At 40.9% G+C, this 12,463-nt stretch overlaps 1 protein-coding gene across 1 annotated transcript; it reads left to right on the top strand.

The window, feature by feature from the left end:
- Positions 1-1,158: 1,158 nt before the first annotated feature.
- Positions 1,159-1,962, top strand: LOC141096656 (vomeronasal type-2 receptor 26-like). Its single transcript, XM_073583368.1, has one exon. It carries the CDS (start codon positions 1,159-1,161, stop codon positions 1,960-1,962), a length of 804 nt encoding a protein of 267 aa, XP_073439469.1.
- Positions 1,963-12,463: the final 10,501 nt, after the last annotated feature.

Raw genomic sequence — 12,463 nt, 5'->3', positions numbered from 1 at the left:
TGTCCAACATGGTCTTCAGCAGGGAGCTGCTGTAGGACCATTTGCAGATAGCGGTCCATGATTTCCTGGCTGCCGGTCAGGCCGACCTGCACCTGCTGGACCTCTGTGACTGCACCATCAGGACAGGTGCTGCTTTCCGCGCCCTGGCTCTCATGCCATTGCACTAGAGCCGTGCCCAACTGGGCTTTGGTCTTGTCGGTGTCATCAATCTGGCTTGTCCTGCACAAGGCCCTCAGGGCATCCTTATTAAGCTGCTTATAATGGGATTATAATTATAATGTGCTGCACCTGGAGGTAAAGGCAGCCACACATCCCCACCACACATCCTTTGCTCAGATACTCATATTTAAGTCCCATGCTGTCCATTTTCTTGTGATCCTCCTTGAGATGGTTCTACTCCTTCATTGGAGTCTAGCTGTGTGTAATTAAACTGATAGGACTTGATGTGTAAAGGTGCACACCTGTTTATATAAGACCTCACAGCTCACAGTGCATGTCAGACCAAATGAGAATCATGAGGTCAAAGGAACTGGCCAAGTCGCTCAGAGACAGAATTGTGACAAGGCACAGATCTGGCCAAGGTTACAAAAGAATTTCTGCAGTACACAAGGTTCCTAAGAGCACATTGGCCTCTATAATCCTTAAATGGAAGAAGTTTGGGTCTACCAGAAGTCTTCCTAGACCTTCCTTGTCACAATGTGATATTTCAGTTTTTCTTTTGTAATGAATTTGTAAAAAATTCTAAATTTGTTTTTTTTCAGTCAAGATGGGGCGCAAAATGTACATTAAAAAGAAAAAAAATGAACTTTTTTGAATTTGCCAAATGGCTGCAATGAAACAAAGAGTCAAAAATTCAAGGGGTCTGAATACTTTCCGTACCCACTGTATATTTGGCAAGTATACAGATTGTTTGCCGGGAGGCCTGTGCATCCACCTATTTGGAAAGTGTGCGGCTCCATTCTTTCTAAAATAGATAAATAGATAGATAATAGATAGATAACAGATAGTTATTCTTCCAGCAATAAAAGTAACACATTGTGAAATTTTCCTACAGACAGCGAGAGCTGCATGAAATGCCAAAATGACAAATGGCCAAATGAGAAGAGAGACCAATGTCTGCCTAAAGTGATGGAATTCATCTCTTACCAGAATGACACAATGGCTTCTGTATTCTCCTGTATCTCGGTCTTCGGATGTCTTGTGACCGGCTTCACATTTGGGATATTTATTTCCTACCGGGACACTCCTATTGTTAGAGCCAATAACCGGAACCTGAGTTACCTCCTCCTGGTCTCCATCTTTCTCAGCTTTCTCTCTGTGTTTTTGTTCCTTGGACGTCCAAATGATGTAACTTGTAGATTACGCGAAACCAGTTTGGGATTTTTCTTCTCCATAGCTATCTCTTCACTTCTCGCCAAGACTGTCATGGTTTGTGTTGCTTTTAAGTCCACCAAGCCTGGAAGCACTTGGAGAAAATGGCTGAATGTCAAACTGCCCTATACCATAGTGTTGTTGTGTTCATCCCTTCAGGTTGTAATCTGTGTTTTCTGGTTGTCCATTTCTCCCCCATTCCAAGATCTGGACGCTGAGTCTTATCCTGGGATTCTCACCATTCAGTGTAATGAAGGCTCAGATATCTGGTTCTACTCCATGTTGGGTTATCTTGGGCTCCTGGCAGCTGTGAACTTTGTCCTGGCTTTCTTGGTGAGGACATTACCGGACAGTTTCAATGAGGCCAAGTACATCACCTTCAGCATGCTGGTGTTCATCAGTGTCTGGATTTCCATGATCCCGGCTTATCTGAGCACCAGGGGGAAGACCATGGTGGCTGTGGAGATATTTGCAGTGATGGCTTCCAGTGCTGGACTTTTAGGTTGTGTGTTTTTCCCTAAATGCTTTATTATTTTGTTTAAATCCGGAATGAATAAAAAATCGGAGCTGCTCGGAAAAAGAAAGGAATGACTGCCCAATATGAGGAACCACTGATAATAATGACTAATTCTGTACATTAGACCCATAGAAACCATTTTAAAGTAAGATGCAAGATTCTCTATCAACCTGTGCATGAAATAAACATTTACAGATTTCTTATCCTGTTACCTCCAGTAATTGATGCGTTTATCAGGATGTCCCATATTTGTATTAGAGAAATGTAGAAATTTCTCTGTGGTTTTGGTAAATTATCTGCTTCCTCCTTAAAGAGAATCTTTTACCAGTTTCTCCATGATAAACCGGATTCATCATGGAATAGCGGCTGCAGAGCTGAGCACAACACAGCTTTTATCTTATAAATGTCTTATCTCCACTGTGGAGATACGAGTTTAAAAACTGGGCATCACCAGAGATTTTTATCTGGGAGTGAGCAGGGAAAAAAAGGAACACCTCTATAGAATGTCAAAAGAACATGCTTTTCTCCTATGAGAAGTAATGATAGATTGTCCTGCTCTCAACCCTGATCTCTGCCCAATATCTACTGCAGAGTGTGATTACAAACATCTTTAGCTTTCATCTCTCAGCAGTGAGTGTGGGAGGAGGAATTACAGCTGTACTGACCGTTCATTGAGGGGAGAGCTGCAACTGCAGAGGTGTTTGTAATCACAACCAGCTCAACTCTTCTCCACTTTCCCCCTCACTGACTGCTGTGAAATAAAAGATATAAGAGGTGTTTGTAATGAGATTCAGATCTATTTTATACTCCACAGTAGCTGCAGAGAGCAGGGCTGAGAGCGGGGCTCCATATCATTACATCCCACAGGAGAAGGCATGTTCTTCTGAACTTCTGGTAGAATATTTAGGAAACAAGGAAGCGAAAATGGGGTCTTATCTCCAATTAATTACAGGGAGCTACTCACAGTGCAGTTTGAAAGCATGTAAAAATCAGCTGCTGCAGATCCACAGGTCGGTAAGACGACCTCTCAGACAGGATATAATCGATAAATGTGGATATTAACCGCACTGCTGTGACAAACAAATCCAGATATAGTTATAATACACTCTGGTGGTTTATTCAACGCGTTTCAAAGTCTGTGACTTCTTCTTCAGGAAAATTACCACAGAAAATTACTCACTGTCTTCACATGTCTCTGTGATACAGGAAAGATGTATATCTTTGTACCGTGTTAGCCAGTAGATAGAAAAATATTCAGGATTGAGAGTCCTCAGTAGTTGATATCTTTTAATGGCTAACTGAAAAGATGGTAACACATTGCAAGCTTTCGAGACTACTCAGGTCTCTTCATCAGGCTAGACTAATACAAAATCTGAAGTCACATATTTATGTATAATACAGCCTAGAAAAAATGCAATAAATAAGACAAGTGTCGTGAAGCAGAACTATCAATATGGGAGAGGGAGAAACATAAATATTGGAGCAGTACATAGATAAGGAGGCCGGATGTTTTATGGTCCTCTGATTGGGGTCTAGTTCTGTGTTGTGATGCCCCCACAAGGTTTTAAAAGGAAATTCCTTAATTGATGTAAAAAGACATAAATCCATGCGACACATTCATTCCAGCACTGAGAGTGTCAAAGGTCGTCATAAATTTGTACTCCCAAACTCGTCTCTCTCTCTGAGAATTGAAGTTACCTTTCAATACCAGTAATTTCATATCCACGTTGCTGTGATCAGGGATACAGAAATGTTTTGCCACAGGTAGATCCATTCTTTTTTCTCTTATTTTGTGACGATGAGCATTCATCCTTGTTCTACGCTTTTGCCCTGTCTCCCCCACATACAGACATGTCTCTGTGTTAATTTTCCTGAACAAGAAGTTACAGACTTTGAAATGCGTTGAATAAACCACCAGAGTGTATTATAACTATATTTGGATTTGTTTGTCACAGCAGCACGGATAATATCCACATTTATCTATTATACCCTTCTGGGGACATGTTCTTTTTACCCCTGTATGTCAATCCTGCTTATGATTGCTGAACGACATGCAGAGGAAAAAGTACAAACCCCCCCAGAGGGGAATCTCTGCTAATGCTCCATTGGGCTTATAATAAATTATAGCCTAAACTTCACAACCTATAATCTACGTAATGGATGGGAGAAATTAAGAAGTAAAATCTACATTTTGTTCGTCTGTGTAAACACTCTTCCGTGATGTGGCCAGCTTAACATTCAGAAACTGGGGAAAAGTCCTCGTTATCAATTTTATTAGTAAGATTTTAATGCTTGTGAGAAATAAAAGAATACATATAATGTCCTGAACACTCAGGAGGTGACGCCATGGTAAGTGATTGTTCTTTCTTCATTACCTTCCCAGCTCTCGGCTGCACCTTTGCTCTATTGTTATAGCACTTGCTTTCGGTGGTCATACAGCGGTAAGTGTATCAACAGAACACATTTTTGAGGAACTATTCTAAGCTAATCAAACTGCTCAGAATTTCCCATCAATTTTGAATCCTGGTGAATCAGAATTTTGCCATTTTGCTGGATTTATCTGTTACAATAAAATATCCCATTGTCCTTGCCGTCCATCTGTCCATGTTGCCAAAACTCCTTGCTCGGTCTCCACCCGGTCCATAAGTCCCAGCTTTGGTTTTCTCTTTACTCTTTGCGGTGTTCACCGGTGCCGACTAGGCCTTAATCCCGCTATGGTGTAATGTCATCCTAATGGGTGTCGTCCCATACAGCCAGAGAGGATGATGGGACAAATGGAGCGATGCTTCTCATGGCTTGGTGGAGGCCTAGATGATGCAGCAGCCTGGTGAAGAGAAAACGGGAAATGGAGGTCTGGGAGCTAGCAGAAGACAAGAGTGGAACTGCAGGAGCATGGCCGATCAAAGGTGAGCAGAGAATGATATTTTATTATTCATTAACCCCTTCCAGGATGATCCATGTAACTACTCTCTGCAGTTGGGAGGCCCCAGAGCATAACACACCATGTTATAGAGCAGTCGGAGGACAGTCGCTTCCTATTGAATGCATTTCATGCAAATTGAATTTCCAGGACAAATTTTCATTTGCTCATTTTCACTCATATTTTTGACCTAAAAAAATGCAACGAAAATGCAAAAAAGTCCTAATGAAAAACACAGCGAAAGGCAGAAAGTCCTATATGTCCCCCAAAGCTATAACATACGGGACAGACACAATCACACTGCAGCCGAGAGTCAGGACTGGCAGAGACCCCGCAGCACCGGGGCTGGAGCTGCGGGCATTTATCAATTCATGCTCTTTATTATATTCTCAGAATAACCCTTTAGGGTCTGATCACAAGCGTTATCTTTACTACAGAATGTTCTGCATCAAAAGCCAAAGTGTTGGTGGGAAAAATTCTGCGCACAGTCCGCACGTCTTATCTGTGTCATTAAAGTGTTCTGCAGCATTTTCACTTGAGCTTTTGTTTCCCATTCATTTCAATACAGAAAAAACACTGAAAGAATTGACAAGCTGCAGATGAAAAAAAGACAAGTGTTGTGTGGCCGGTGCCTGGCATCCATACTGGGGGAGTGTGGAATAGTAGAGGAGACGGCTCTGTGCCATACAGGAGTATATTAGAGAGGCTGTCCGCTACATTACATGTGCTGCAAGTCAGATTATATCACTGCAACAAGCAGTTCTTTAACCCCTTCATGACATAGGCGTATGGATCCGTCCATGTGATTAGGCACTCAAAGGAGCTGAGCACGCAATCGCCGAAGGAAATTCAGCCGACACCAGAACTGACTGCCAAGAGCGGAGCCAGCATGATTCACAGACATTTTTACCAGATATATGTAGGGTGTACACAGTATCCTAACAAGGTGTACACAATATATGTAGGACGTATACGGTATCCTAACAAGGTGTACACAAAATATGTAGGACGTACACAGTATCCTAACAAGGTGTACACAATATATGTAGGGAGTACACGGTATCCTAACAAGGTGTACACAATATATGTAGGGCGTACACGGTATCCTAACAAGGTGTACACAATATATGTAGGACGTACACAGTATCCTAACAAGGTGTACACAATATATGTAGGACGTATACGGTATCCTAACAAGGTGTACACAAAATATGTAGGACGTACACAGTATCCTAACAAGGTGTACACAATATATGTAGGACGTACACAGTATCCTAACAAGGTGTACACAATATATGTAGGACGTACACGGTATCCTAACAAGGTGTACACAATATATGTAGGACGTATACGGTATCCTAACAAGGTGTACACAATATATGTAGGACGTACACAGTATCCTAACAAGGTGTACACAATATATGTAGGGCGTACATGATATCCTAACAAGGTGTACACAATATATGTAGGACGTACACAGTATCCTAACAAGGTGTACACAATATATGTAGGACGTATACGGTATCCTAACAAGGTGTACACAAAATATGTAGGGCGTACACAGTATCCTAACAAGGTGTACACAATATATGTAGGGCGTACACAGTATCCTAACAAGGTGTACACAATATATGTAGGGAGTACACGGTATCCTAACAAGGTGTACACAATATATGTAGGGCGTACACAGTATCCTAACAAGGTGTACACAATATATGTAGGGCGTACACGGTATCCTAACAAGGTGTACACAATATATGTAGTGTGTACACAGTATACTAACAAGGTGTACACATTATATGTAGGGAGAACACGGTATCCTAACAAGGTGTACACAATATATGTAGGGCGTACACGGTATCCTAACAAGGTGTACACAATATATGTAGGGCGTACACAGTATCCTAACAAGGTGTACACAATATATGTAGGGCGTACACAGTATCCTAACAAGGTGTACACAATATATGTAGGATGTACACAGTATCCTAACAAGGTGTACACAATATATGTAGGGCGTACACAGTATCCTAACAAGGTGTACACATTATTTGTAGGGAGAACACGGTATCCTAACAAGGTGTACACAATATATGTAGGGCGTACACGGTATCCTAACAAGGTGTACACAATATATGTAGGGCGTACACAGTATCCTAACAAGGTGTACACAATATATGTAGGGCGTACACAGTATCCTAACAAGGTGTACACATTATATGTAGGGACATAGTATCCTAACAAGGTGTACACAATATATGTAGGACGTACACGGTATCCTAACAAGGTGTACACAATATATGTAGGGAGTACACAGTATCGTAACAAGGTGTACACAATATATGTAGGGCATACACAGTATCCTAACAAGGTGTACACAATATATGTAGGGAGTACACAGTATTGTAACAAGGTGTACACAATATATGTAGGGCATACACAGTATCCTAACAAGGTGTACACAAAATATGTAGGACGTACACAGTATCTTAACAAGGTGTACACAATATATGTAGGACGTACACAGTATCCTAACAAGGTGTACACAAAATATGTAGGGCGTACACAGTATCCTAACAAGGTGTACACAATATAAGCAGGGCATAAACAGTATCCTAACAAGGTTTACACAATATATGTAGGGCGTACACAGTATCCTAACAAGGTGTACACAATATATGTAGGGAGTACACAGTATCGTAACAAGGTGTACACAATATATGTAGGGCGTAAACAGTATCCTAACAAGGTGTACACAAAATATGTAGGACGTACACAGTATCTTAACAAGGTGTACACAATATATGTAGGGCGTACACAGTATCATAACAAGGTGTACACAAAATATGTAGGACGTACACAGTATCTTAACAAGGTGTACACAATATATGTAGGACGTACACAGTATCCTAACAAGGTGTACACAAAATATGTAGGACGTACACAGTATCTTAACAAGGTGTACACAATATATGTAGGACGTACACAGTATCCTAACAAGGTGTACACAAAATATGTAGGGTGTGCACGGTATCCTAACAAGGTGTACACAAAATATGTAGGGCATACATATTATCCTAACAAGGTGTACACAATATAAGCAGGGCATAAACAGTATCCTAACAAGGTTTACACAATATATGTAGGGCGTACACAGTATCCTAACAAGGTGTACACAAAATGTGTAGGGCGTACACGGTATACTAACAAGGTGTATACAATATATGTAGGGCATACACAGTATCCTAACAAGGTGTACACAATATATGTAGGGCATACACGGTATCCTAACAAGGTGTACACAATATATGTAGGGCGTACATAGTATCCTAACAAGGTGCACGCAAAATATGTAGGGTGTGCACGGTATCCTAACATGGTGTACACAATTTATGTAGGGCGTACACAGTATCCTTACAAGGTGTACACAAAATATGTAGGGCGTACACGGTATCCTAACAAGGTGTACGCAAACAATGTAGGGCATACACGGTATCCTAACAAGGTGTACACAATATATGTAGGGCGTACAGAGTATCCCAACAAGGTGTACACAATATATGTAGGGTGTACACAGTATCCTAACAAGGTGTGCATAAAATATGTAGGGCGTACACGGTATCCTAACAAGGTGCACACAAGATATGTAGGGCGTACATGGTATCCTAACAAGGTGTACACAAAATATGTAGGGCGTACACGGTATCCTAACAAGGTGTACACAAAATATGTAGGGCGTACACGGTATCCTAACAAGGTGCACACAATATGTGTAGGGCGTACACAGTATCCTATCAAGGTGTGCACAATATATGTAGGGCGTACACAGTATCCCAACAAGGTGTACACAATATATGTTGGGCGCACACGGTATCCCAGCAAGGTATACACAATATATGCAGAGCGTACACAGTATCCTAACAAGGTGTACACAATATATGCAGGGTGTATACAGCATCCCAAAGAGGTGCACACATTATTTGTAGGGCGTACAGAGTATCCTAACAAGGTGCACACAAAATATGTAGGGCGTACACGGTATCCCAACAAGCTGTACACAATATATGCAGAGCGTACACAGTTTCCTAACAATGTTTGCACAATATATGTAGGGCGTACACAGTATCCTAACAAGGTGTACAGAATATATTTAGGGCATACATGGTATCCTAACAAGGTGTACACAATACATGTAGGGCGTACACAGTAACCCAACAAGGTGGTCAAAATATATGTAGGATGTACACAGTATCCTAACAAGGTGTACACAATATATTTACGGTGTACATGATATCCTAGCAAGGTGTACTCAATATATTTAGGGCGTACATGATATACTAACAAGGTGTACACAAAATATGTAGGGCGTACACGGTATCCCAACAAGGTGTACACAATATATGAAGAGCGTACACAGTATCCTAGCAAGGTGTACACGATATATGTAGGGCGTACATGGTATCCTAACAAGGTGTGCACAATATATGCAGAGCGTACACAGTATCCTAACAAGTTGTAAACAATATATGTAGGGCGTACACAGTATCCTAACAAGGTGTACACAATATATGTAGGGACACAGTATCCTAACAAGGTGTACACAAAATATGTAGGGCGTACACAGTATCCTAACAAGGTATACACAAAATATGTAGGGCGTACACGGTATCCTAACAAGGTGTACACAAAATATGTAGGGCGTACATGGTATCCTAACAAGGTGTACACAATATATGTAGGGCGTACACGGTATCCTAACAAGGTGTACACAATATATGTAGGGACATAGTATCCTAACAAGGTGTACACAATATATGTATGGCATAAACAGTATCCTAACAAGGTGTACACAAAATATGTACGGCGTACACAGTATCCTAACAAGGTATACACAAATTATGTATGGCGTACACGGTATCCTAACAAGGTGTACACAATATATGCAGAGTGTATACAGCATCCCAAAGAGGTGCACACATTATATGTAGGGCGTACAGAGTATCCTAACGAGGTGCACACAAAATATGTAGGGCGTACACGGTATCCCAACAAGCTGTACACAATATATGCAGAGCGTACACAGTTTCCTAACAATGTTTGCACAATATATGTAGGGCGTACACAGTATCCTAACAAGGTGTACAGAATATATTTAGGGCATACATGGTATCCTAACAAGGTGTACACAATACATGCATGGTGTACACAGTATCCCAACAAGGTGGTCAAAATATATGTAGGATGTACACAGTATCCTAACAAGGTGTACACAATATATTTATGGTGTACATGATATCCTAGCAAGGTGTACTCAATATATTTAGGGCGTACATGATATACTAACAAGGTGTGCACAATATATGTAGGGCGTACACGGTATCCCAACAAGGTGTGCACAATATATGTAGGGCGTACATAGTATCCTAACAAGGTGCATGCAAAATATGTAGGGTGTGCACGGTATCCTAACATGGTGTACACAATATATGTAGGGACACAGTATCCTAACAAGGTGTACACAAAATATGTAGGGCGTACACGGTATCCTAACAAGGTGTACACAAAATATGTAGGGAAACAGTATCCTAACAAGGTGTACACAAAATATGTAGGGCGTACATGGTATCCTAACAAGGTGTACACAAAATATGTAGGGCGTACACAGTATCCTAACAAGGTGTACACAAAATATGTAGGGCGTACACGGTATCCTAACAAGGTGTACACAATATATGTAGGGACACAGTATCCTAACAAGGTGTACACAAAATATGTAGGGCGTACACGGTATCCTAACAAGGTGTACACAAAATATGTAGGGCATACACGGTATCCTAACAAGGTGTACACAATATATGTAGGGCGTACACGGTATCCTAACAAGGTGTACACAATATATGGAGGGACACAGTATCCTAACAAGGTGTACACAAAATATGTAGGGCGTACATGGTATCCTAACAAGGTGTACACAAAATATGTAGGGCGTACACAGTATCCTAACAAGTTGTAAACAATATATGTAGGGCGTACACGGTATCCTAACAAGGTGTACACAATATATGTAGGGACACAGTATCCTAACAAGGTGTACACAAAATATGTAGGGCGTACACGGTATCCTAACAAGGTGTACACAATATATGTAGGGCGTACATGGTATCCTAACAAGGTGTACACAATATATGTAGGGCGTACACGGTATCCTAACAAGGTGTACACAATATATGTAGGGACATAGTATCCTAACAAGGTGTACACAATATATGTATGGCATACACAGTATCCTAACAAGGTGTACACAAAATATGTACGGCGTACACAGTATCCTAGCAAGGTATACACAAATTATGTAGGGCGTACACGGTATCCTAACAAGGTGTACACAAAATATATAGGGCGTACACAGTATCCTAACAAGGTGTACACAATATATGTAGGGCATACACAGTATCCTAACAAGGTGTACACAATATTTGTAGGGCGTACTCGGTATCCTAACAAGGTGTACACAAAATATGTAGGGCGTACACGGTTTCCTAACAAGTTGTACACAATATATGTAGGGCATACATGATATCCTAACAAGGTGTACACAGTATATTCAGGGCGTACACAGTATCCTAACAAGGTGTACACAAAATATCTAGGGTGTGCACGGTATCCTAACATGGTGTACACAATTTATGTAGGGCGTAGACAGTATCCTAACAAAGTGTACACAAAATATGTAGGGTGTACACGGTATCCTAACAAGGTGTACACAATATATGTAGGGCATACACAGTATCCTTACAAGGTGTACACAAAATATGTAGGGCGTACACTGTATCCTAACAAGGTGTACACAAAATATGTAGGGCATACACGGTATCTTAACAAGGTGTACACAATATATGTAGGATATATGTAGGGCGTACAGAGTAACCCAAAAAGGTGTACACAATATATGTAGGGCGTACACGGTATCCTAACAAGGTGCGCACAAAATCTGTAGGGTGTACACGGTATCCTAACAAGGTGTACACAAGATATGTAGGGCGTACATGGTATCCTAACAAGGTGTACACAAAATAAATAGGGCGCACACGGTATCCTAACAAGGTGTACACAAAATATGCAGGGCGTATATGGTATCCTAACAAGGTGCACACAATATGTGTAGGGCGTACACGGTATCCTATCAAGGTGTGCACAATATATGTAGGGCGTACACAGTATCCCAACAAGGTCTACACAATATATGTTGGGCACACACGGTATCCCAGCAAGGAGTACACAATATATGCAGGGCGTATACAGCATCCAAACGAGGTGCACACATTATTTGTAGGGCGTACACGGTATCCCAACAAGCTGTACTAAATATATGCAGTGCGTACACAGTTTCCTAACAACGTTTGCACAATATATGTAGGGCGTACACGGTATCCTAACAAGGTATACACAATATATTTAGGGCATACATGGTATCCTAACAAGGTGTTCACAATATATGTAGGTCGTTCACAGTATCCTAACAAGGTGTTAAAAATATATGTAGGATGTACACAGTATCCTAACAAGGTGTTAAAAATATATTTAGGATGTACACAGTATCCTAACAAGGTGTACATAATATATTTACGGTGTACATGATATCCTAACAAGGTGTA

Source organism: Dendrobates tinctorius, unplaced genomic scaffold (assembly GCF_039654945.1).
Source record: "Dendrobates tinctorius isolate UK_male_01 unplaced genomic scaffold, ASM3965494v1 ptg000077l, whole genome shotgun sequence".
Lineage (NCBI taxonomy): Eukaryota > Metazoa > Chordata > Amphibia > Anura > Dendrobatidae > Dendrobates > Dendrobates tinctorius.
This window is presented reverse-complemented; position numbering and strand designations above follow the sequence as displayed.

What these genes read in the sequence shown, in the direction of transcription:
- LOC141096656 (XM_073583368.1), top strand. Translation starts at nt 1,159, where the DNA reads ATGGCTTCTGTATTCTCCTGTATCTCGGTCTTCGGATGTCTTGTGACC.